At 45.4% G+C, this 27,180-nt stretch overlaps 1 protein-coding gene across 8 annotated transcripts in view; it reads right to left on the minus strand.

Moving 5' to 3' along the window:
* Window positions 1–27,180, minus strand: part of madd (MAP-kinase activating death domain) — a 118,008-nt gene that overhangs the window by 38,126 nt on the left and 52,702 nt on the right. For 6 of the 8 annotated variants that reach the window (XM_043706307.1, XM_043706308.1, XM_043706304.1 and 3 more), the window contains exons 7-11: window positions 19,357–19,437; window positions 17,391–17,444; window positions 9,490–9,665; window positions 9,114–9,349; window positions 1,253–1,409 (exon numbers count right to left, since the gene is read on the minus strand). In XM_043706307.1, coding sequence (XP_043562242.1) covers window positions 1,253–1,409; window positions 9,114–9,349; window positions 9,490–9,665; window positions 17,391–17,444; window positions 19,357–19,437 — 704 coding nt within the window. The remainder of the gene's footprint in view (window positions 1–1,252; window positions 1,410–9,113; window positions 9,350–9,489; window positions 9,666–17,390; window positions 17,445–19,356; window positions 19,438–27,180) is intronic. The other 2 variants (XM_043706309.1, XM_043706311.1) reach the window with 1 other exon arrangement.

Here is a 27,180-nt window from a genome sequence, read left to right on the forward strand (position 1 = left end):
CTGTATCTTCCTTGCCAACATTTTCATTTTCTATAATGAACACTGTCGAAAAATATTTATTTAGTGCTTCCCCTATTTCCTCTGACTCGACACACAACTTCCTACTATTATCCTTGATTGGCCCTAATTTAACTCGTCTTTCTTTTATTCCTGACATACCTATTGAAAGCCTTAGGGTTAATCCTGATCCTATCCGCCAACAACTTCTCATGTCTCCTCCTGGCTCTTCTGAGCTCTCTTTTTAGGTCTTTCCTGACTTCCTTGTAACCCTCAAGTGCCCTGAGTTTTCACATTTTGTCCTAACATAAGCCGCCGCCTTCTTCTTGACCAGGGATTCCACTTCCTTAGTAAACCATGGCTCTTCCTCCCTGCCTGACAGGTACATACTTATCAAGGACACACAGGAGCTTTTCCTTGAAAAAGCTCGACATTTTTAATGTGCTCAACCCCTGCAGTTTCCTTCCCCGCTTCTACGCTTCCTAAATCTTTCCTAATTGCATCGTAATTTCCCTTCCCCCAGCTGCAACTCTTGCTCGGTGAAGTACACCTATCCCTTCCCAGCGCTAAAGTAAACCTGACAGAATTTTTGAAACTTAAACATCATGTTGGATTGTGTGACATAAACTTTAGATTATATTATCTTATGGAGAAGTGGCTGAGGTACAGATCACTGCATATTAAGGGAATATGCTGGGAAAGGAGGTTGCTGGTGTTCAGCCGTGAACTGAGTGGTGCAGCATAGGGACTGGCAGGGGGCTCATCAATCTTCAACTGACCAAAGACTGTCACCACAGCTGCAGTATCCCTGCTGACTACCCACATTTTTAATTCTCCCCATATAGCTTTAGGTGCTTTTGAATTTTGTGTGAACAGAGATGTTGGGCAGGTTGCCCAGGCTGATGGGGTGGCACGGTGGCTCACAGCGCCAGGGGCCCAGGTTCTATTCCTGCCTTGGGTGATTGCGTGGAGTTTGCACGTTCTCCCCGTGTCTGCGTGGGTTTCCTCCCACAAGCCAAAGATGTGCAGGTCAGGTGAATTGGTCATGCTAAATTGTCCATAGTCAGGGGTGAATATGGGGAGTGGGTCTGGGTGGGTTACTCTTCAGAGGGTCGGTATGGACTTGTTGGGCTGAAGGGCCTGTTTCCATACTGTAGGGAATCTAATCAAAATCTAATCTAATCTCCTCAGTGGGACTTCACATAAAAGCAGGGTGAGGAGAGATAAAAGTGCTAACATTGTCATTCACACGAACCTGTCGTCTGTGGGTTCCGAACCATCATCTTTCTCGATGGGAATGTTGAGGGCTTCGGCAAGCTGTGAGTTACTATCATAGACACGGTAGTAAATGGGCTGAAGCTGATGGGCGTACCACTTGGGCTTGTCTCCAATTAGAGCTGGATCAAACACGCCTGCATAAAAAGGAAAAAAAAATCAGTTCAGCTATAACAAGCATCAGGGTTAAATCAGAAAGACTGCTCCTTTCAGTAACTGGAGTCAGACTCCAGGATTAAACCAGTAACCCTCCCAATACCCCTTTAGTAACTGGAGTCAGACTCCAGGATTAAACTAGCAATCCCCTTACCCCTACAGTAACTGGAGTCAGACCAGGATTAAACCAGTGTAATCCCCTTTACCCCTTTAGTAACTGGAGTCAGACTCCAGGATTAAACTAGCAATCCCCTTACCCCTTCAGTAACTGGAGTCAGACTCCAGGATTAAACCAGTAACCCTCCCAATACCCCTTTAGTAACTGGAGTCAGACTCCAGGATTAAACTAGCAATCCCCTTACCCCTTCAGTAACTGGAGTCAGACTCCAGGATTAAACCAGTAACCCTCCCAATACCCCTTCAGTAACTGGAGTCAGACTCCAGGATTAAACTAGTAAACCCCCCAATAACCCTTCAGTAACTGGAGTCAGACTCCAGGATTAAACTAGTAATCCCCCCCAATACTCCTTCAGTAACTGGAATCAGACTCTAGGATTAAACTAGTAATCCCCTTTACCCCTTTAGTAACTGGAGTCAGACTCCAGGATTAAACTAGTAATCCCCCCCAATACTCCTTCAGTAACTGGAATCAGACTCCAGGATTAAACTAGCAATCCCCCTTACCCCTTCAGTAACTGGAATCAGACTCCAGGTTTAAAGTTGGAGAAAAGGTGCAGTTGACTGGACAGAAGCATGCCAAGATAGTTTGGGAACTTCACCCGAGTTTGACAATTCCAGGGATTGTGACTTTCAATTCCGAGCCTCATTTACCACGCAATTTATTCCTCAATCAACAACCAATTCCAGAACCACGGGTCATTTTGAACTGAATGGTCAGTTACGATCTTACTGAGTGGCAAGGCATGCTCAAAGAATGCAAATTCTTACTTGGGCAAAATACTACTGATGCTGGAAATCTGAAATAAACTCAAAGCTCAGCAGCATCTGTGGAGAGGGGTACAGACATTTCAGAATAAAGGGCAATGGACTCAAAACATTAACTTTGTTTCTCTCTCCACAGATGCTGCCAGAGCTGCTGTGAGATTTTCAAGCTGAGAGTGAAGAGGTGATGTACACAAAACAAGCAGCATTCAGAATGAGGGAGGGGTGACAATCAGAGCTAGAAGCAAAAGCAGTGACTGATCACTCAGAGCAGGGGAACAGCACAGAGCTGCTCTTGGGCTTTCCAAGAGTGACAGATGGTAGCAGCACATTTTTATTCCTCTCTGAAAGTGGTCTGTGGTCTAAACTAGCACCAGCAAACTTAGGCACTGTACAAAAGTTACAACTTATTTTAATTAAGAGTTTTCAGATTGAGAGACAGGATTTAAAATTGATTGTTTCTAGAAAGCACAAGCTGGATTATGAAAGGTGATTGGATGAGTCTTTGCTTGCATCCTTACTGGGCAACTGAGACCTGAGCTTACAATTCTTGCCCAGCTGTAGGAACGTCAAGGCACACCATGTGATGTGGGAAGTGACAACTGTGGAAAGTGTCTCCACCTCAGGCTCAGGGTTTTTTTAGGCAAGAGTGTGGGGTGGAGTGAGTGCACAGGATCAGGAAAGAGGGTGAGTAACAACATACAGACGTAGAGAGAAATAAGGTGTGGAAAGGAATGAAAGATTGGACAATAGCGTAGAGGAGTGCAATATCAGGTTTACGAACGTGTAGGGAACAGCAGTTACACAGGGGACACAATTGAAGGTGATTCTGCCCACTCAGTCCATCCCACCCACTCTTACCTGAATTGACCATTGTAACTTTTTACTCCTTTCTCCACCACATAGTAGTTGAGTTTTTCTTCAAATACAATTACATTATTCACTTCAATCACTCCCTGTAGGAGTAAGCTCGACACGGTTACCATTTGTTAGGTGAAAAGATTCTTTCCCTGAATTCCTGACTGAAGGCTCCAGGCAGAGTGCAGATTTAATTTAGCTTTGGTAGTGTGGACTTGATGGGCTGAAAGGCCTCTTCTGTACTCTAGCATTCTACAAACTGATTAGAAATTGTTGTTTATTTCTAACCTCTGGCTTTCAATTATCTCATATTAAATCCTCTCATAATATTGAAAACCCTCGTCCAGATTTTTAAAAAGATATCATTGTTTAGGCCAGCATTACTGCCCATGCCCAAGCCTAGAGGGCAGTTAAGAGTCAACCACATTGCTGTGGTTCTGGAGTGACATATAGACCTGAGTCTTTCTGACAATCGACCACTGGTTTCAATGTCATCATTAGACTCTTAGTGCCATTGACATTTTAAAACTGAATTCAAGTTCACCATCCTCCGATATGAGATTTGGACTCAGTTCCCAGAACATTAACAGTCTAACAGTAAGAATAGGCTGTTGCCTTCCCAGACAGAACAGCATGTTCGGTCTTCCTGCTAGAGTTAACCTTACAATTTTGGTATCATCTTTATAGTTCTTTCAGCATCTTCTCCAGTGTCTTTTTGGAATATGGGGCCGTGCACAGTACTTAGTGTAATACAACCAAACTGCCATGTTAGGTCTGCGTTTCAATTCTATACATCCCAAAATGAACTCCAGTACTTCCCCGACTGTTTAAACTGGCTGTGTCAATCTGCCTTCACTGCTTTTTAAGACTTGTAACTACATGGGTAACCTCCAGATTCCTCAACCCATCCCATTTCAGTACATGTTCAGTGCAAATGCTTCCTCGCTCCCTCCTGATCAAAGTACCAACATATTAGATGACAACTCCAGTCTGCATGCTTATTAATACCTTCCTGCAAAGTCTCACCTTCATCCTCTTGTGAATTTTGGAGTCACTTGTAAATTATGCCTCCAAGTTCAGAAGTCAGATGATTATGTCTGTCAGATTGTTGGCTGCAGTGTCTACACTGTCCCTGTGGAAAACCACCTCACACCACCTGCCAACCACAGCAGTTACCCTTGATTTGAACAGAACTTGCTATCGCTGGCTTGAAGAATTACAGGTCAGACGATAGGCAACTGTTTCTTGTGAATTGAACTGAGACATTTTAAGTCAAGACCATTGATGGTCTGTTCTTTGGAGGGGGTGCCTAAGCTTTGGAAGAGGGGTGGGGAAAAGGCTCCACTGCCATTAATGGGGCACATTGATATTGTAGGAATCTACCGATTTACAGGGAGTGACATCTTTATGGCCCAGCAACCCTCAAATCACCTCATCACACCCTCACCCCCAACATCCCCAAAGTAGGAATCTCTGCTTCCTGTGATCAATCCTCCTCTGTGGGAAAAGCAGATATTTTGTGGTAATGGCAACCCCAAACCTTTCAGGAATGCAGTGAATTTGCAGCAAATTAAGGCTGCAACATTCAATTTTGCAATAGCTGGAGGGCTTAGGCTTATTGCAAGATTTTTTTAAATTTAGCACTTCGGATAGTTCCAGTCATTAAAAGTCAGTTTCATGGTGACAGTCTAGTTCGAGAAAGAGACAAACTCCATTTTAGAAATGTGGAAGTTAACTGTGTCGCTGCAAAGTCATCTTAGGAAGCTGAGAAAGTGGGAAGGTTGCTGGTCCTGTGTTGGGGAAAGCTGTGCGTATATCAGAAAAGGCCAGTGGATATTAAGGCTTCAGTGCAACAGAGACTGGGGAGGCTGAAAAGTTCACAAGCAGCACTTATTTGACACCGCTCAGCAAGCCGGGTTCAGGAGAAAAAGAAATTCCACGGGGCACGTCCAGCTTGGTGAAGCTAGGCGTCACTGATATATTTGAGTTATGTTTGAGAGTGAGGACTGGAGCAGGTTTAGACTCCAGGGAAGTATTGAGCCAGGAAAGAAGGCTGGCTGAGCAAAATAGGAGCAGTCATTGAGGCAGACCAGGATGGAGAGGCTCTTGAGGAAAAGTTTCAAGACCAGATCCACAAAGTGGTGCCTTGTGAAGACTTGTGATTTAATTAGCTACTGTGTCATTAATGTCGAGGTGAGAATTGCTGAGAAATCTGGGGGAGCTTCTATTTGGTGTGGGACATTCGCATGTTAATTCTGAGTGTTGGAAGTACATTGTATATGCATTATTGACTGTATTACTGTGTTAACATAAAGTTTATTGTTATTCGTTCAAAACTGTGGAATTACGTGGCTTTATTCTCTCAGTAACTCCCCTTGGATCTGTGTCCATTTTGAAAATAAAGGTACAGGCCATTCTGCTACAACGTGCTTTCTTCAGCGTGAATTGGTTATAACACAATTGATGAATTGTGGACATTGTTGGAGAGCATGAACATTCTACTGAACAGGTATAGATATTTTCTACAGTGTGATTTTCCATAGCACAGGGTTGTAGAGGAACACAACTGTCACATGTTTTTTGTCAAAGCCTCAAATACCAATAAATCTCTCAGAGGCAGGACGAGAGTTGAAGTTTTCTTTTTGAAGCCTGACTTCTGGGGAAATGTTTCGACCACTTCAGACAAGGAAACAGGAAGATTTGGAAGCTCCTGGCTTAATCCACCCCAAACCATCTTTCGGAAGCTCAGAGTAGAAAGCGAGTTAGAAGTATTGTCAGAGTGAACCGAGAAAGTGACACTGATCAATGATTCAGAAGCAGCAGCCCACATTTATGACTGTGGAACAACACATTGTGAAAGCCATTTAAGTGATTTGGATAGTTTTGTTATTTTCATTAATTTATCCTTTACATTCTTCTGTCTTTTGTGGGAATGGGGTTGAAAATAAACATTCCAGGTTTAAAGCATAGACATAAACTAGATTACTTTATTTAGTTTTCTTTTCTCTGTTAAAATTATGGCATACTTTTGTGTTTTGCTTAAGATACAAAACTGACGTCTGGAAGCAGTTATAAGTCAGGTCTTGGATTGCCAATTCTGAAGTTGAGTTAGGAATCCACTGGGGTAACGAATGGATGGTTTAATTTTACTGCACTGCGAATACAGACATGGAGGTATTGATTTGGTCTGGCTGTGTGTATCCCTGTCTTAATAATCTAAAATATAGGGGCAGCAGTAGTCTTCAAAGGCCTTTGAACCTCTCCACCATTCAATAAGACCAGGTTGATCATCCACTTCAATAACATTTTCCTGCACTATCCCCGTATTCTGTAATGGCTTCATCTGTAGAAATGCATCAACCTCAGTCCAGATGACAGTCTCCACAGCTCTCTGTGATAGAGCTTTCCAAAGATTCACGCCACTCAGATTCCTCCCCATCTCAGTCCCAAATGACTTATCCATTACTCTAAATCTGCGAATCTCCCCAGTTCTGCACTCTCAGCCAGGGGAAACATCTTTCTGTACCTACACTGCTGATCCCTGTAAAAACTGTGTATGCTTCAATGAGATTGTTTTGCATTCTTCTAACCCACACAGAATTCAGGTCCAGTCAATTTAACCTTTCCTCAAATAACAATCCCTCCATCGCTCCATGGGCGGCACGGTGGCTCAGTGGTTAGCACTGCTGCCTCACAGCACGAGAGACCCAGTTTCCTCCCACAGTCCAAAAATGTGCAGGTTAGGTGAATTGGCCATGCTAAATTGCCCGTAGTGTTAGGTGAAGGGGTAAATGCCGGGGAATGGGTCTGGGTGGGTTGCGCTTCGGCAGGTCGATGTGGACTTGTTGGGCCGAAGGGCCTGTTTCCACACTGTAAGTAATCTAATCTAATGTGATGTGAATATTGAGTCACAATTAATTAGAATGGACGGCTTTGAGGTATGTAGGGAAGAGGTGTTGGAAATTCTGGAAAGGGTGAAAATAGATAAGTCCCCTGGGCCTGAAGACATTTATCCTAGGATTCTCTGGGAAGCAAGGGAGGAGATTGCAGAGCCATTGGCCTTGATTTTTATGTCCTCGTTGTCTACAGGAATAGTGCCAGTAGACTGGAGGATAGCAAATGTGGTTCCCTTGTTCAAGAAGGGGAGTAAGGATAACCCTAGTAACTATAGGCCGGTGAGTCTCACTTCTGTTGTGGGCAAAGTCTTAGAGAGAATTGTAAGGGATAGGATTTATGAACATCTGGATAGGAATAATGTGATCGAGGATAGTCAGCATGGTTTTGTGAAGGGCAGGTCGTGCCTCACAAACCTTATTGAATTCTTTGAGAAGGTGACGAAGGAGGTGGATGAGGGGCAAGCGGTAGATGTGGTATATATGGATTTTAGTAAGGCGTTCGATAAGGTTCCCCATGGTAGGCTACTGCAGAAAATACAGAGATATGGCATTGAGGGTGAGTTGGAGGTTTGAATTAGGAATTGGCTGGCTGGAAGAAGACAAATGGTAGTAGTTGATGATAAAGGTTCATCTTGGAGTGCAGTTACTAGCGGTGTTCCGCAAAGATCTGTTTTGGGACCATTGCTGTTTGTCATTTTTATAAATGACCTGGAAGAGGGGTTAGAAGGTTGGGTGAGCAAGTTTGCGGATGATACGAAAGTCGGAGGAGTTGCTGACAGTGAGGAAGCATGTGGCAGGTTACAGCAGGATATAGAGAAGCTGCAGAGCTGGGCAGAAAGGTGGCAGATGGAATCCAATGTAGCTAAGTGCGAGGTGATTCACTTTGGGAAGAATAACAAAAAGATGGGGTACTGGGCTAATGGTCGGATACTTGGTAGTGTGGATGAGCAGAGGGATCTTGGTGTCCATGTACACAGATCTCTGAAAGTTGCCACCCATGTTTTCATTGGAGTAAAGAAGGTTTAGGGGTGACTTGATGATTAGGGGTTTAGATAGGGTTGACCGTGAGAACCTTTTTGCATGTATGGAGTCAGCTATTACGAGGGGGCATAGCTTTAAATTAAGGGTTGGTAGGTATAGGACAGATGTTAGGGGTAGGTTCTTTACTCAGCGAGTCGTGAGTTCATGGAATGCCCTGCCAGTAGCAGTGGTGGACTCTCCCTCTTTATGGGCATTTAAGCGGGCATTGGATAGGCATTTGGAGGATAGTGGGCTACTGTAGGTTAGGTGGGCTTGGATCGGCGCAACATCGAGGGCCAAAGGGCCTGTACTGCGCTGTATTTTTCTATGTTCTATGTTCTAATCTAATCTAATCCCACAAATGAGTGTGAGAAACTTTTGTTTCGTTCTCTTTGGCAAATACAACTTCCATAAAGAGATCAAAACTGCAAACAATGTCAAGGTATGATCAAACTTCAGTAAGGCATCTTCACTCCTGCACTCATCCTCTTGTAAGATAAGCCGTCAGGACATATATCTTGATTGCCTGATATACTCTGAATCTGCACATTCACTCAAGAACGAAGAGACGACTGAGAGATGGCCTGATCACGGTGTTTAAAATTAACTCAGTCATCAATCTGGTCAAGAGAACGCTTGCAAAGTTGAGGGGATCCAGAAGGAGCGGGTATAATGTATGTTGGAACAAGACTGCGCAGACGGAAATCAGAAAGTACTCTCCCTGCTCAAGAGGCTGTTAAAATATGAAACAACTGAAGAGACAAATAGTGAGGGGCTGAATGGCTACGTTCCAAGGTTCAAATAAAAGACAAGGGGCTGAGAACCCTGTGTAGTGGATATGGAAGAAAGTCAACGCACCAGAGAGCCCACCCTGATGAACAGCAAGCTCAGTGCCATTCACCCCACCCTGTTGAGCTAGGATCCCACCCACCATCATGCTGCAGCAAAGCTTCCCTTCTCCTGACTTACTGTTGTGGATCCTCTGGAACGTGTAGTTGGTAGGATTCAAGGACCATTCCCCGGCATACTCCACAGCCTGTGTCCGAGCAAGCTTCTCTGTGAACAGCGAGAGCTTAGGTCTGGAGGCCAGGAAGGAATTGACTTGGAAAGCAACGACAGGCCGAGGGAAGAGTCTGAGAGTGCGGGTGTGAGACAAAAATCCCTGCAGCACATTGGGGGAGTTGAAGAACCTCACCATGGCTACCCTGAAAATGAGAAAAGCAACACAGCACTGTGAAAGGGCAAGAGGAACAGTTCCACTGGGGGGGAAGGGAGAGTGGAGAGGAAAAAAAATCACAGGAATAGCTCAGGGAGCAGCAAAGGCCCCAGTCACACTCACACTTACCGGGTGGCAATGTCCACAGAGTCGACATCGTTGCCATAGATGAGTGGGTTGAACTCGGTGGAGGGAGTAGAGGTCTGGTCATCCCGGCTTCGCCCACCTACAGGGAGCTCCTGCGCCTCATTGAACTTCTCCAGGTTGAGGATGGGCTGAGTGTTCAGGCTCATACTTGCCAGTGCCTGTCACAGCCCAGACAGAGAGAGGCTTCATCAGCAGGCAACAAGACTTCACACACCACTGTGACCACCCACCATCCCCTGCGCCAGTCACCAGCCCTCGCCTCCAATGATTAACCACATGCCACCCAACTCCTCCATCAAGTCACCTCCTGACCCCCATCAACCATACCTCCCTCATCACTTTGCCATCAACCAAAACCACCCCCATCCCATCATTGAGGAACCCCACCACAACGACCCAAACCCTCCCTATCAGCCCAGGTCATAGGAGGTAATGTATTGAATGGATCAATGTTTTCTGCTCGCCAGTCAGAGGTGGTGGAATGGGTCTTTCTCAGATTTGCAGGATGTAACAAGTGGTGCATCATTGGGACCGCTGCTGGGACGTCAACCGTTAACGAGTTATAGAAATACTTTGGATGAAAGGACCGAAGATATTTGCTGATGAGACAAAGATACATAGGAAATTAATTTGTGACAGGACTGTAATGATGCTTTACATTGACATGGAGCTGTTAAGTGAGTGGGAAGAGATGTGAGCTGAAAAATGTGTTGCTGGAAAAGCGCAGCAGGTCAGGCAGCATCCAAGGAGCAGGAGAATTGACGTTTCGGGCGTAAGTCCTTCTTCAGTGTATGCCCGAAACATCAATTCTCCTGCTCCTTGGATGCTGCCTGACCTGCTGCGCTTTTGCAGCAACACATTTTTCAGCTCTGATCTCCAGCATCTGCAGTCCTCACTTTCTCCGGGAAGAGATGTGACAAATGGAGTACAATGTGGAAATGTGAGATTATCCATTTTGGCAGGAAGAATAAAGTAATAGGCACTTTACCTTAATAGTGAGAGATTGCAGAGCACTGAGTGCAGAGGGATCTGGATGTCAAAGAACACAATTGTTCATATCCCTCTATTCTCTGCCAGTGTGTGTCTGTCCAAATGCCTCAGAAACATGGGTACTGTATCTGCTTCTACCGCCTCCTCTGGAAATGCATTCCAGGCACCTACCATTCTCTCTCAAAAAAAATACTTCCCTTCCACATCTCCTATAAATTTTCTCATCTCACCTTAAACCTACGCCCCTATTATCTGACATTTTCACCCTGGGACTAAGAGTCAGTCTATCCATGTTATCATTGACGTTTATTAGATCTTCCTCCAGCCTCCAATGCTCTAGTAAAAACAATCCAAGTTTGTCCAACGTTCCCTTATAACTAACACACTCCAGTCCAAGCAACATCCTGGTAAACATCTGCACTCACTCCATATCCTTCCTGATAGGCATTTACATAATTACGAAAGACACTGATAGAATGGATAGCTGAAGTCCTTTTCCCCCCACAGTGGAAATGTCAACTACAAGGGGGAAATGGGGTGAAAGTAAAAGGGGGCAAATTTAGAGGAGCTGTAAGAGGCCGTCTTTGTGTTTTAAACAGAGTGGTAAATGCCTGGAATGCGCTGCCAGAGGTGGAGGAGGAGACGGATAAGATAGCAACATTTAAGAGGCATCTTGACAGATAGCATGAACAAGCAGAGAAGAGGGAGATATGGACCAGGTAGAGGCGAAAGGTTTTCAGTTGAGAATGTGTCTTGGTGGGCTGAAGAGCCTGTTACTTTGCTGTATTGTGTTCTTTATCGAGCAGCAACCAGAATTGAACACAGTACTCCAAATATGGCCTAACTAAAGTCTGATACAACATTGCTTGCCAATTTTGTTACTCAGTGTCTCAACAGATGAAGATAACCATGCCATCTCTACTGCCCTGTACACTGGCCTTGCCACTTACAGAAAGCTATGGACTTGGGACAATGGATGGTATCAATGCTAAGGTTCCAGCCACTTACTGTAAACTTTCCTTTTTGCGCTTGACCTCCCAAAATAGACCATCTCACATTTGCCTGGACTACACGGGATCTGCCATTTTTTTGCCCAATTTACCAACTGAACTACAGAACAACCTCGATTATCCAAACGAGACATGCGGTGGTAATTGTTCGAATAACTGACAAAATTTTCACGGGACCTTGAGATCTTATTCAGATAATCCGAAATTCGGATAATTGATGCCCGGATAACTGAGGTTGTTTTGTGCATCCTGTTGCATCTTTTGACAATCTTCCTCGCTATCCACAACTCCACCAATTTTCATGTCATCTGCAAACTTATCAATGAAGTCACTGACATTTTCATTCAAGTCATTTATATTACAAGAAAAAACAAATGCCCCAGCAGTGTTCGTTGTCGAACATCACTGGTCATAGACTTCCAATCAGAAAAGCATCCCTCTACAATTACCCTCTGTCTTCTATGATCAAGTCAATTTTGTGTCTGACTTGCCAAGTCACCATGCGGACCAGCCTATGAGGGACATTGTCACTGCCTTACTGAAGTCCATACGGACAATATCCACTGCCTTACACAATTATTTTCATCACTTCCTCAAAAATCTTAAATCAAATTTGGGAAACATGACCTCCCTGCATAAAGCCATCTTAATCACCCCTAATAAGTCCATTCATCTCTGAATGAGAATATATCTTGTCCCTCACTATCTTCTCCAATAATTTCCCTACACTGATCTCAGGCTCATTGACCTATAATTTCCTGGATTACCTTGGCAGCCCTTCTTGAACAAAGGAACATTGCCAGTCTTCTGGGACCTTGCCCATGGCTAAAGAGGATACAAAGACGTCTGTAAAGGCCTTAGCAATCTCGCCTCTTGTCGCTTTCACTATTCTAGGATAGATGCCGTCAGGCCCTGGGTCCTTACAACCTCCTTCTTAACATTGACATGCTTTAGAGTATCAACAAACTCCTATCTCAACTTGCCATCATCCATGTCCTTCTCCTGGGTGAATACTAATGTGAAGTACTCAGTAAAGATCTCACCCACTTCATCTGTTTCCATACACAAGCTCCTTCATTGGTCTCTGAGTGGACCTACCCGTTCCATAGTTACCCTTTAGCTCAAAATATACATACAAAATGTCTCAACGTTCTCCTTAATCCTGCTTGCCAAAAACATTTTATGGCCTCTTCCAGTCCTCCTAATTTCTTTGTTTTCTGCTCCCTCTAAACTCTTCAAGGGTCCTATTTGACGTTTGTTTCCTAAACCTTATATACCCTTCCTTTTTTTTTTAAACTAAAAATATAACTCTTGTCATCCAAGATTCTGGAATCCTGCCATCCTTATTTCTCATCTTCACAGGAATGCTGGTCCTGAACTCTGATCAACTGGCTATTAAAAGACTCCCACATGTCAGATGTGGATTTACTTTCAAAGGACTGCTCCACACTTGGTTAGACCCCATTTGGAATATTGTGTTCAGTTCTGTCTCCTCATTATAGAAAGAATGTGGAAGCTTTAGAGAGAGTGTAGAGGAGTTTTACTAGGATACTGCCTGGACTGGAGGGCATATCTTATGAAGAAATGTTGAGGGAACGAGGGCTTTTCTCATTGGAGCAAAGGAGGATGAGGAGTGACTTGAGACAGGTGTACAAGATGATGAGGGGCATAGGCAGAGACCTTTTTCCCAGGGCAGAAATGGCTATCATGAGGGGAGATGTCAGAGGTAGGTTATTTACACAGAGAGTGGTGGGTGCATGGATTGCACTGCCAACAGTGGTAGTAGAGTCAGAAACATTACATAGAAGACAGTACAATGAAGGGTATGTAGGTTAGTTTGACCTGAGAGTAGGATAAAAGATCAGCACAACATCGAATGCCGAAGAGCCTGTACTGTGCTGTAATGTTCTATGTTCAATCCAATTTTTTCCAGTTCCTGCTTATCATAGTTGTAATGAGCCTCCTCTCAATTTAGCATGTTTACCAGTCACCAGCTTTATCCTTTTGGAAAATGACTTAAAACTTATGGAATTATGATCACTGGTCTCAAAACATTCCCCTCCTGAAACTTCAATTACCCAGTCAGGCTCATTCCCCAATACAAGATCTCGCATGGGCACTTCCCTAGTTGGACTATGTACATATTGTTTCAAGATTCCCTCGTAGATGCACCTATCAAATTCTGTCCCATCTAAGCCCGTGGCACTAAGGGAGTTCTAATCAATACTGGGCAAGTTAAAAATCACCCATGTCAACAATCTTTCCATGATCTACTTACATCATCTATTCCTCCATCTCCTACTGGAGATTGGGAAGCCTAAACTATAAGGTAAAAACAATGACTGCAGATGCTGGAAACCAGATTCTGGATTAGTGGTGCTGGAAGAGCACAGCAGTTCAGGCAGCATCCGAGGAGCTTCGAAATCGACGTTTCGGGCAAAAGCCCGTCATCAGGAAAAAAGCCTTTTTTTCCTGATGAAGGGCTTTTGCCCGAAACGTCGATTTCGAAGCTCCTTGGATGCTGCCTGAACTGCTGTGCTCTTCCAGCACCACTAATCCAGAGCCTAAACTATAAGCCTATAAGCCTTTCTTATTCCTGAGTTCTACACACATTGCCTTGCTGGGTGAGCCTCCAAGATGTCCTCCCTTTGTACAGCTGTGACATTCTCCTTAATCAGTAATGCAATTCGCCCAACCCTTTTACATCCCTATCACATCTGAAACATCGACATCCTGAAATGTTGAGTGGTCACTCCTGCCCTTCTCTGAACCAAGTTTCTGTAATGACGATAACACTGTAGTTCCATGTACTAAATCCAGGATCTAAGCACAACTGCCTTATCTGTTGCACTCCTTGTGTTAAGATAAATACACTTCAAACTGACAGTCCTCCGGGGGTTCATTAACCTGGTCCTGCCTGTTAGCCTTACTTGACTTAACCTCTGCCTTCTCCTCAATCACTCCACGTGCTGACCTACTGCTCTGGTTCCCACCCCACTGTCACACCAGTTTAAACCCTCCTGACTGACACTGGCAAATCTCCCTGCAAGGATATTGATACCTCTCCAGTTTAGATGCAACTCATTCTCCATGTACAAGTGCCTCCCGTCCTGGAGGAGATCCCAATGATACAAATATCTGAAGCCCTCCCTCCTACAACATCTCTTTAGCAACACAAACAACTGTATTATCTTGCCCCTTCTGGCCTCTGGCATGTGGCACAGGGAGTAAAGCAGAGATTACAACCTGCGAGTTCTTGCTTTTCAACTTTCTATCAAACGTGTTAAATTCCCTCATCTCGCTTTCTGTGCAGGTTGTTAGAGTCCTCATGCACAAATCACAAAAGGTTCGTATGTAATTAGGACACCAGATTGAATACTCTCAGTCATTGTGCTGAACTGAATGCAGAAATAGGGATGTCATGCTTCACTTACACAGGGCACTGGAGTACTGTGTTGAGGACAAAATGTAGTTGAAGCAGATTAGCAGCGGTTCCCTTCACTAATCCATGGAAATGGATCTTACGAGGCAATGTTGGACAGGGTTAGGTTTGCATTCACTACAGTAAGAGGTGGCTTTCAGGAAACAATATATAAGATCCACATCCAGGGTGGATGTGGAGAGTATGTTTTATCTTGGATGGGGTGAATGTTAGGGGTTAGGGGTCACTCACTTGAAACAGAGTTGAAGGGAAATGCATTTGCAGAGGATTGGATGAAGGTTCGTCTTCCGGAGGTGGTGATTGAAGCTGAAGCCGTGAATATTTTTAAGGCACAGGTAGATAGATTCTTGTTAAATAAAGGGGGTGAAAGGTGATCAGGAGCGGGTGGGACTGAAGTTACAGTCAGATTAGCCATGGTCTTGGCAGAGCAGACTTTGATGGGTTGAGTGGCCTTGTTAGAATGTTTACATCTTTGCTTGATGACCGCAAACACCCAATCAGCCCCACGCCCTCCTGTGACTGACCAAATACACTGAACATAGGCTTTGCTGCCCTCCAATCACCCCTATTTGGCTCACCAGAAGCAGCACCCCCCCTATCACTCGGTCAGTGTTAATACCTTCCACCCTCACCATTCCACTCTTTCCACCAGCTCTAAGCTCCATCCTCATGAGCAACAGAACATAATGCATGAAGAGCAATGGAGAGGAACCTCAGGTAGACAATGCAATGGGATACTGAACACCAGGCACAGGGACATAGCTGGACTGGCTCATGCAGTCAGATCCAACACTGAGCTCACTCCATTGGGCCGCACAACTGGACAAAGGCGTGCCAGAAAGTTTACAGCAACAAGTTCAAGGCTTCTTTGCAGGCCCCAAACTTCAGAATCAAGTGAATCGCAACTCAATTCAGCACGGAGTTCCATCTCAGGAATCAGCATTCCTGGATCAGGCAGCATCAGCAGCAGTGACCATCAAAAAGCAAGTGAGTGGGACAGTGCAGAGGTAGCTTTACTCTGTATCTAACCCCATGCTATCCCCTGTCCTGGCAATGTTTGATGGGGACAGTAGACAGCAAGTTTTTCTTTTTGTTTACTTTCACTATTTTCAGGTTATGAGAGTAAATGCAGCTTTGTTTTGCATCTGCCCATTTGGGCAAAATGTCAAGAGAGTTTTATTTTCAGCTTAAAAGAATAGAGGGAGCTTTATTACATTTCTACCTCCATACTGTCCTTGTCCTGGGAGTGTTTCTTGGACACAATGTGAAAGGACATTTACTTTCTGTTTAAACAGTAGACAGAACTTTATCTAACCCCGTGTGGTTTATGTCTAATGGGGACAGCGTGGAGGAAGCTTTACTCCTTAGTTTATGCCCGGAGAGTGTTTGATGAGGTTTGTGCTTAGTCTATGTCTAAGCCTGTATTGTACAAGAAAGGTCATGCTTGCCTTTGAGGAAGTTTCAGTCAGTATGTTTTGAAACCTGTTAGGAAAGTAACAGAGGGGGGACAGCAAACAGAATTTGATACCAGACCGTGGAAGTTGCTGTTGATTCAGCAAGTGCTGCTGTTGTGAGGAAAGGACAGGAAAGGAAAGGAACCAGGAAGGTGATCTGGTACTGGAAAGGCAGCTGGAGAGACGTGGAGAAACTGCCTTCAATCATCAGTGTAGCACAGACCTTCACAGAGAGAAGCGCTCATTCAGGAAGGAGGTTTGCAGGAGCTTCCCCACATACTACCCAAGGGGTCCACCTGCAGACAGCTTACATATATCAACCATGCTTATTACAAATCACTTGGCATATTCATTAGGAACAAAGCCCAGAATAAAAGCATGCGCTAATTCAAAGACATTGAACAAAAAGCAGAACAATTGCTTAAATATAAAGTACACTTGAACTTCAAGTTGAATTTGGTGGTCCTCAGGGAGAGGGGCTCTTTGTATTTGAAATTGGTTTTTAAACTTCAAATTATTGAGATGTAGGGCTAGGATAGATGAAAGGAGGGGGTTGCTGGGGAAAGTAGGGACCTGGGTTTATTGGTGGGGGCTGAAATCAGTAAAGGGACTGTGAATGGGTGTGGCAGCAGAGGAGGGGCTGGGGCCTCAGAGGGGTGGGGAAGGGGAGGTTGTGCAGAGGAGATCAGCATGGTGGCAGACAGTGAGGGAAAAGGGCGAGCAGGTGGGCAGGGCAAGGGAAGGGTAAGGGGAAGTGATGACAGCCCACCAAAGTCCAAGTCAGTTCCAGCAGCAGCAGCAGCAGCAAGACTGCAGAGGACCCTAAGCTGGTGAAGGAAAGTGCGGAGAGGGACAGGAAGGAGTGGAAATACGGGAGATCGATCAAATTAATTCTGTCAGGTTGGTGCCTTCAGCCAATAGCCAGGGGCAGATGCCAAGACAAAGCACAGCAGCATGGAAGCAGTAAAAAGAGATTGTAAAGTGGACCTTCTCCGTTGTGGCGAGCTCCTGCTGCATGATCACACTTAAACTAACCAAACACTGGACGGCAAAGGACAAGATGGAAGACACCATGACAACACCAACAACAGCAGCCAACCAGCCATGAGGATGAGGCCCCAACAGGAAGAACGGAGAGTGTGGAAACACAGACGAGAGGAAAATCTATTACTGAACAGTCAGGTGGAGAAACCAACAACTAAGAGGATGGGACAGAATTACTGTCAGAGTGTGGCTCAGGGTCTGAACTCAGAGCAGAGCATCAAAGAAGGTGGATGGTGGTAGTTTCAATGGTTGGGAGCAGGGTACACTTGGTCTTACAGAACAGCAGGTGGGGCACAGCTTTGTGCCAATGCCCAGGAAGGGTTTGATCTCCATTACATTCACTAGACTGCGAGTGGCATTGGTGACATCCCTCTACCTGTATATAACAGGAAGCAGGATGGAAACAGATAGCACCTTCAAGAACTAATCACCACAGAGCATCTGAAAATGGCTCTTTCAATATTGTACTCAAATCCCATTAGTGCCAACAGGATCCACTGATTTCATGCTCTGCTCCAGATCAGTAACTAGTTTACCTTCAGATACTGCAGACGGCACAGTGCACAGGAAATAAAAAGATCAAAAGGAAAAGCATACAATAACACAGTCTATAGCTATGGATTAACCAAGTCACCAGCCTCCTGGCAGCCTAGCAGCTCTCAGCGAGTGCCAGGAACACAGAGATTTGGGGCGGCCAGGAGTCTCTGAGAACTCCGAGAACCTGGAATGCAATACCTGAGAACGGAAGATAACCTGGCACAATGTGAAAGGGTAAGGTCACCTCACTGGGTCATCCTCAACTACTGGGATTTATTAATCCAATTATCCAACAATCCTAAAGCTATCGACAATTATAAACACTATTGCAGACTCGACAGTGCCCAACTCTTCACTGTGTCACAGTGCGGTGAAGCAATAGTGGCGGGGGGAGGGGGGGGGAGAGACAAAGACTCAACAGTAAGTGATTCTCCACTGTATTGCATTGCACTGTATTGCAGAGATTGTTGGAGGGGGGTTAGGGAAAAAAGACTCAACAGCGAGTGATTCTCCACTGCGTCACAGTGCAGACAGATGTAGCACTCCATGACTGAGTGCATGCTCAACGCTCTGGTGCTGGTGTGGACTCACACATACCCGTTTCATCACAGTTTGCCCGAATAAATTGACAGTTTGCGACCTACACTGCTTCCTCTCTCATGCTGAGGACCCCACTGTCGGCTGTCCATTCCAATCCACTTCAGGCTTACAGCATGAGGTAGAGCTTTTAGCCACTGCAGACTCTTACTCTGCCACTGACCAGCAACTGAAAGCATGGGGCAAGGGTGTGGGGAGCCCAGACGGACCCCTCTACCAGACTATGGAGCTCACACCCCATATCCATCATCTCCCTGCCCCAACCCAAACAAAAAAACCAAGGGCTGACACCTTCTCTCATATCCCCCAAGATCCCCCTCCATACGTGAAGATGGTAAACCCTATGAGAAGACATTTCCCTACCATCTCCTGAACACACCCCATGGGAGTAAAAGAAAATTGACACTCCCCCTCTCCATCGTGGCGGGAGGATGGGAGGGAGACTCCCTCCCCCAAAGCACCGCTATTGGGAAGGAACTGGGATGCTCCAGCTCAGGGGAACAGGGATGTCCGCCTGATCTACAATGCCAGCCCCAGGAGACGTGCCCCCATCACCTGTCTGGGGATGGAGTGCCCTGAGGGAAGGTGGCAGAGGGGTGTGGGCACCAGCACAATGGGGAGCATTGGCAGTCATTAGCCGGAGAGAGATCGTCCTCAGAGGCTGTGGACAAAGGAATGAATCAGGAGGATGAGCTGCCACAGTTTGGTGGGACTATGCTTTCCAGTACACTGGGGCAAGGATGTCCCCAGGTAGCTGTTGCTACGCTCCTCCTACCTGCTTCAAGTGCTTCTTCAGCTCGCTGGCTTCTGGTTCAGGCATCACCGGCAAGACCTCCGCATTCGTGGGTGCAATCACCTGCCAAAGAGACCCAGACATCAGTGCAGAGGATAAACATCACAATGTGAAAGCTGCCACATAGAGACGAATTGGTCAGATCTTCATACGTATGGTTATTTCTCCTGCAATGTAGTATACTGACCAGAAACACAGAGATCTACCACAGAATTACAGACGTTGACCATTCAGCCCATCACGTCTGCCTCAACTCAGTGAGCTAGCCCCAATAACACTGCAAATGACTCGGATTTAAATGATCATCCAAAGCCCTCAATTGAACCTCCCTCTACTACACTTCCAGGCAGTGCATTCCATACTCTGATTGCATTGACAAAACATTTTTCTTGTCTATCCTTTGCAAACTGTTTTAAATCTGTGCCCTCTGGTTCTTGCAACTCTTAGAAGCATTTTATGTGCTTTATTCAAGCTCGATTAAGTCTTTAAATAAAAACCGAAAGAAGGGTCACTCAACCCGAAACGTTAACTGTGATTTCTCTCCACAGATGCTGCCAGTTTTTCCAGCAATTTCTGTTTGTGCTTTAATTAAACTTCTCCTGTACTTCAATAAAGGTTAACCCAGTCTGTCCAACGTTTCAGGTCAGGCAGCATCCAAGGAGGAGAAGCAACATTTCGGGCATAAGCCCTTCTTCAGGAATTCCTGAAGAAGGGCTTATGCCCAAAACGTCGATTCTCCTGCTCCTTGGATGCTGCCTGACCTGCTGCGCTTTTCCAGCCACACATTTTTCAGCTCTGATCTCCAGCATCTGCAGTCCTCACTTTCTCCCATCCAACATTTCAATAAAGCAAAGAGCTGCAGGTGCTGAAGATCTGAAACAAAAACAGAAATCGGAGGAGAAACTCAGTAGGTCTGGAGGCGTCTGTGGAGACACAAGAGATAACACAAGATAAGGGAGACTAGCGACTTCTTCAGGTGGTGGTTAGGGAAAGGTGGCATCGATGGTAGGTTGGCAGGCTGCGGGGTGGAAGAGCGGAGAGTAGAAGAGGAGACAGTGAACAGATAGGTGGCGATACAGCCCAGTCAAACAGATATAAAGTTTGGAGGGCAAAGAGAGACCATGAAGTATCTTTGGCAAACAGGATTAAAGAAAACCCCAAGGAATTCTTCCAGTTTATTAAGAGTAACAGGACAAGAGTGGGACTTATTAGAGACCGAAGGGGCAAACTGTGCATCGACCCCAGAGGATGGGAGTTATATCTAAAATGAATACTTCTCGCTTGTATTCACAAAGGAGAAACACATTGTTACTGGAGATTTCTATTAGGGCAGTGAGGCTCTAGAACATGTTAAGATTAGCAAGGCACAAGTATTAGATGTCCTAGTGGGCATAAAGATGCATAAATCCCCAGGGCCTGATGAGATGTACACCAGCTGTTATGAGAGACAAGGGAGGAGATTGCTCGGGTCATGGTAGAGATAGTTAATACCCGGCTGGGCAAAGGTCAAGTCTAGCTGCTGGACGATGTGGTTCCTTAGTTCAAGGAGGACAGCAGGGATAGGCCAAGTAATTACAGACCAGTAAGTCTGATGTCAATTGTAGGGGAATTGGAACAAATTCTGAGGGGCAGGACTTATCAACACTTAGAAATCCAGAAATTGTTCAGGGATAGTCAGCAAGATATTTTTGGAGGGAGATCCTTTCTGACCAATTTGAGTTTTTTTGAAAAAGCGATTAAATATATTAATGAAGGCACTGCAGTTGATGTGATTTACGTGGACTTCAGTGATACCTTTGACGAGGTCCCACATGAAAGGCTACTCCAAAAGTAAGAACACATGGGATCCAAGGTAAGTTGGCAAACTGATCCCCAATATGAATCAAAGGGTGATGGTGGAGAGCTGTTTTGTGATTGGAAGCCTCTGATGTATCACAGGGATCAGTGCTGGGATGCTTGCTGTTTGCTATGTATGTTAACGACTTATGATTTACACAGTGAATGGCAGGGCCCTGAGGAGTACTGAGTAACAAAGAGAACTTGAAGGTATCAGCACAGGCAGACAAAGTGAAGGCGGTGGCATAGAGGATGCTTGCCTTTATTAGCGGGGGTGGAGAATGCAGAAGCAAAGAAATCTTGTTTCAACTTTATAAAATATTGGTTAGGCCACAGGTCTGGTCACCACACTATCAAAGGATGTGACTGCACTGGAAAGGGTGCAGAGATTTACCAGGATTTTGCCTGGAATGGAAAGTCTCAGTTATGGGGATAGACGAAATAGGCAGGGTCTGTTTTCCCTGGAGCAGATTGAGGTATACAAAATTATGAGGGGCATAGATAGGGTACACATGATTTGGAGATGCCGGCGTTGAACTGAGGTGTTCAAAGTTAAAAATCACACAACACCAGGTTAGATAGTCCAACAGGTTAGATAGTTAACTGGAAGCACTCGCTTTCGGAGCGCTGCTCCTTCATCAGGTGGCTGTGGAGTCACAACCATAAACACCTGATGAAGGAGCAGCGCTCCGAAAGCTAGTGCTTCCAATTAAACCTGTTGGACTGTAACCTAGTGTTGTGTGATTTTCAACATAGATAGGGTAGATTGTGAGAATTCTTTCCACATGACAGACATGTTTAATACCAAGGGATATAAGTGTAAGATGGAGAATTAGTAGTTTCGAGGTGTTCTGAGGAAGTTTTCATTTCCAACTAGAGGGTGGTAGAAATATGGAACGTGCTGCCTGAAAGGATGGTAGCGACAAGTACTCTTGGAACATTTAAGCAGCAACTGGATGATTACTTAAAATGCCAGGGCAGAGCAGGCTATGGATCAACTGCAGATAAATGGGATTAGTATAGGTTGGCATTTGTTGGTCAGCATAGACATGGTGGGCCAAAGGGCTTGTTTCTGTGCTGTATGACTCAATGACTGTGACAAAGGGATTGTTGGTAGTAAGCCAGGGAGGAAGAAAAGCTGATAATGGTTGACAATGAGTTGGTGAAATTGGGTTGGCTGTGCTGATAGGGTTTGAGATGTCGGGATGGGCAAAAGCCTTTGAAGATGATATTCAGATTGTAAAATTATTGAACACTATATTGAAGGCTGCAGGGTTCCCAAGTGGAAAACGAGATGCTGTCCCCCCAGCTGGCATTAGGCTTCGCTGCACCACAGCAGCAAGCCCGAGAAAAATACGTTGGCAGGGAACGCAATGGTTGAAGTGGCAGACAACTGCAAGCTTGGGGTCATTTTTACAGACAGAAAATAGATGCAAAGCAGTCACCCAGTCTGCATTCTGCCTCCCCAATGTGCACTGTGAGCAACAAACATGGTAGATTACACAGAATCAAGTGTATGTAAATCACAGCTTCACCTTGAAGGTGCGTCTGAGGTTTAGGATAGTGAGGAGGGAGAAAGTAAAATAGGCAGGCATTACACCTTCCGTGCTTGCAGGGGAAGATGCCATGGGAATTTGGGGACATGTTGGGAGTGGAGGAGGAGTGGACCAGGCTGTCCTGAAGGGAATGGTCACTGCAGAAAGCTGACAAGGGAGGGGAGGGAAATGTGTGTCTGATGGTGGCATCCCACTGGAGGCAATGCAAATGGCAGCTTATGACCCTTAGGATCCAGATAAATGCTGGGGTGCTAAGTGAGCACAAGGGGGACCCTACAATGCTGTGGGAGGAAAGAGAAGAGTTGAGGGCAGAAGCACAGGAAATGTGTCAGTCACAGTGGGGCGGGGAATCCTTCGTTGAGGAAGGTGACAGGCACTTCTGATAGTGGAAGGACATGTAAATGAATTGTGCCAACAGTGAGGTGGAGGTGGTGGTGGTGGTTGGAGCCCATGAACTGGAAATTCTGAAGCTGATGTAAAATGTGGATTTTGGGAAGGAAGTAGGTGGTGTGAGAGAGGGTGGGGGGGGAAGGTTGTTGTGGCACTGTGAGCTTTGAGGCTGAGGAGGCAAGACCCTCAGCTACAATTAATGATGGGCGTGAACATAATGGCCATGATGAGGTCACAGTTTAAAGGGAGAAAGGAAGATGTATCTGAGAGCTGGTGCTCAACCTCCGCAATATCGAGATCAGTACACCATACAACAAGAGCACCACCCTTATCTCAAGCCTGCTGCAGTGACCCAGTGAGGTGCATCGCAAGCTAGGAGAACAGCATTTCACTTGCTCCTTGGGTACCCAGCAGCCTGTAGGGCTCAATATCCAGTTCAATAACGTTAGGGTCTGAACACCACCTTCCATGTCCTTTACCCATCCCTCACACTCCAGACTCTGTCGTGACAATGGACTGCTTTCAGCACGTTTCCACCCACTCAGTGTCCCTGATATCAGCTTTTCTTCTCCCCTTGCTTGCTATCAACCATCCTTGTAACTGCTTAACTTCTCTCTCTCTCTCTCTCTGGTCCATCACCACCTATCAACTCACTCCTTTACCAACCCACCCTGTTATCAGCATAACTACTATTTTTCACTAGCTACCATAAGTTCTGAAGAAGGGTCATTGAACTAAAAATGTTAACACTGTTTGTCTGTCCAAAGATGCTGCCAGAGTTTCTTCAGCAATTTCTCCAATACTTGCTCTGCACTAAAACCTTCAATTTCTAAAATTCTTCTATGAATCACTTCTTTCCCTCACGTCGCTATTACAATGTTAACATTAGACAAAAAAAGCGAGCAATTAGAATTACAGCAAACTGGCAAGAAACATAGAATCAGACATCAAGAGGTTCTGAAACTACTCTAACATCCTTGACCCTAACACGTGATTCTGTGGACTTGTTTCTTTCACTACAGTTTTCACAATCTTCCGCCTAGAGGAACCAGCACCTTTATCCAAATTCAGAAGAAGATACCCACTTCCTTGTAGCCTACAAACTCTGAAGGATGACAAGACCTCTTGTAAACATTGCTGTCAACCTCTCAATTGCGCTGCAATAACATCAGTGCAGCTCAAGCTCGGAAACACGAACGCTGGGCTGTGGACAAGACTATCCTGGCTCCTATCAGGTCAGTTCTCTTCACTCAGGTAGGGTTCATGGCACAGTGGTAGCGCCCTTACCTCAGAGTCCAGCGGCCCAGTTCGAGTCTCATCTGCTGCAAAGGTGAAGCATAACATCCAAAAAAAAATACCCACAGGCAGCATGCGCTGTGCAGGGGTCTGGAAACTCAATGGGACAAAGGCTATGGGTGGAGATCCACAGGCATTACAGCACAGGAAGCAATTTGACCCATCGAGTGTAATCTCTTTCATGGAGTAATCCAGTCAGTTCCATGACATGCTCAGTCCCTACATTCTGCTAGATTATTTCACTGAAGTGCCAGTGCAAAGTCCTGCTGAAATAGTTGACAATTCCTGCTTCCAGCCCCTCCCTAGCACAGGCAACGAGGTCCAACTCATGACCCAGAACCTGCAAGCCGTGCCCCAACCTTGTATCATTAGCTGAAGCGAACAGCTTTCCTCTCCTATCTTAGTGAATCCTGTAGACCTCAATCAAATCTCTCCACAATTTTCTTTGTTCCAAGGAGAACAACACACCCCAACCTTGAGAACTAAATCCTCAGACTCTGGAACCATTCCAGTAAATCACTTCAGCACTCTCTCAAAGACCCCTATATCCTTCTTAACGTTGTGGTCACCACGACTGGACATTCTACTTAAGTTGGGGCCTTACCAAAGCATTATAAAACTTCAGGAAAGCCTCCCAGATTGTGTGCTCAATGCCTCTAAATGTACAGCCCAAGGATTTTCATGCTTTGTCAACTATTCCCCCAAAACGTCCTGTCACCTTCAATGACACACAAACCCCCAGGACACACTGTCCCCACAATCAACAATTGTATCATTAAGTGTTTATTGTCTCTTCCTATCCCTTCTGTTAAAATGCATGACCTCACTCCTCTGTTTGTTTTACAGATACATTAAGGGCAAAGGGATAACGATGGAAAGATTAGGGTCATTAATGATCGCAATGGTAATTTACAAATGGAGCTCTAGGATATCAGGTAAGGTTCTAAATTCATACTTTGTGTCAGTGCTCACTCATGAGAGGGATGATATCGGTACAGAAATCAAGGAGAAGGTCTGTTATACAGTTAAAAAACTGGCATACACAAAGAACAGGTTTTGAGTGATCTGGCAGTCTTCAAGTAGATAAGTCTCCAGGGGCAGGTTAAATATATCCCAATTAGTTTAGTGAAGCAAGGAAGGAAACAGCAGGGGCACTTGCAAAAATTTTCAATTCTTCTTTAGCCACAGAAGTGCCAGAGGATAGCCAATGAGCTATCAGTATTTAAATAGAGCAAGGACAAATCAGGAAACTACAGGCCAGTCATTGTAACCTCAGTGATGGGGAAATTATTGGAAGCAATCGAAGGACAGAATTTATCAGCATTTGGAAAGGCAACAATTAATCAAGAACAGTTAGCATGGTTTTTTTTGAAGGGAAGGTCATGTTTGAGCAACTTAGAGTCACACAGCACAGAAACAGACCCTTCAGTCCAACTCGGAGAAAGTGAGGACTGCAGATGCTGGAGATCAGAGCTGAAAATGTGTTGCTGGAAAAGCGCAGCAGGTCAGGCAGCATCCAAGGAGCAGGAGAATCGACGTTTCGGGCATGAGCCCAGTCCCTCCTCCCTATCTTTTATCTTAGCCTGCTTGGCACACTTTCCTCATTCCTGAAGAAGGGCTCATACCCGAAACGTCGATTCTCCGCTCCTTGGATGCTGCCTGACCTGCTGCGCTTTTCCAGCAACACATTTTCAGTTTCAGTCCAACTCGTCCACTTCAACCAGGCATCCCAATCTGATTTAGTCCCATTTACCAGCATTTGACCAATATCCCTCTAAACCCTTCCTATTCTTTTACCCTCCAGATGCCTTTTGAAAGTTGTAATTGTACTAGCCGCCACTTCCTCCAGCAGCTCTTTCCATACATACACCACATTCTGCTTGAAAAGGTTACCCCTCAGGTCCTTTTTAAATCTTTCGCCGCTCACCTTCAGCCAGCTTTGGACTCCCTTACTCTGGGAAAAGACTTTGGTTATAATCCTTACCTACGCCCATCCTGATTTTACAAACCTCTATAAGGTCACCCCTCAGTCTTTGATGCTCCAGGGAATAAAAAAGCCCCATCCTACTCAGCTTCTATAACTCAAACCCTCCAGTCCTGGCAACATCCTTGTAAATCTTTTCTGCACTCTCTCAAGTTTAACAACATCTTGCCTATAGGAGGACGACCAGAATTGTACACAGTATTCTAAAAGTGGCCTCACCAACGTCCTGTAAAGATGCAACAAGATGTCCCAACTCCTACACTCAAAGCACTGAACAATGAAGGCAAGCATGCCAAACCCTTAACTCTGTTCATCTCTCTACAGAGCCGTCTGATCTGTGTTGGTCCAATATGTTGTTTTTACACAGGGATATTTTCAATGCTCTTTTCTCTTTACAGATGGCAACTGTTCTGCAGTATATTTCTTGGATCACTACTCCTAGCTTTGACAGTTTGCTGTGTTACTTCGTATAATTAACTGAAATTGTTTACTTGAACTGTACTGTCTCCGTCACCACGTCTAACCCCGCCCCTTCGCCTTTCGCCATCACCACGCCCGACCCCGCCCCCACGCCGATCTCCGTCCCCGCCCCCAGACCTAACCCGGCCCCCGCACCCAGCTCCAGCCCCACACCAGGTCCTAGCGCCCAGCCCTGCCGTGTTTTCACCATCCCTCCAGACCGACCCCTCTCTGAGGATGAAAGATCAGTCCTCAGCAGAGGCCTCACCTTCATTCCCCTACGCT

This window comes from Chiloscyllium plagiosum, chromosome 16, assembly GCF_004010195.1.
Source record: "Chiloscyllium plagiosum isolate BGI_BamShark_2017 chromosome 16, ASM401019v2, whole genome shotgun sequence".
NCBI classification, from domain to species: Eukaryota; Metazoa; Chordata; class Chondrichthyes; order Orectolobiformes; family Hemiscylliidae; genus Chiloscyllium; species Chiloscyllium plagiosum.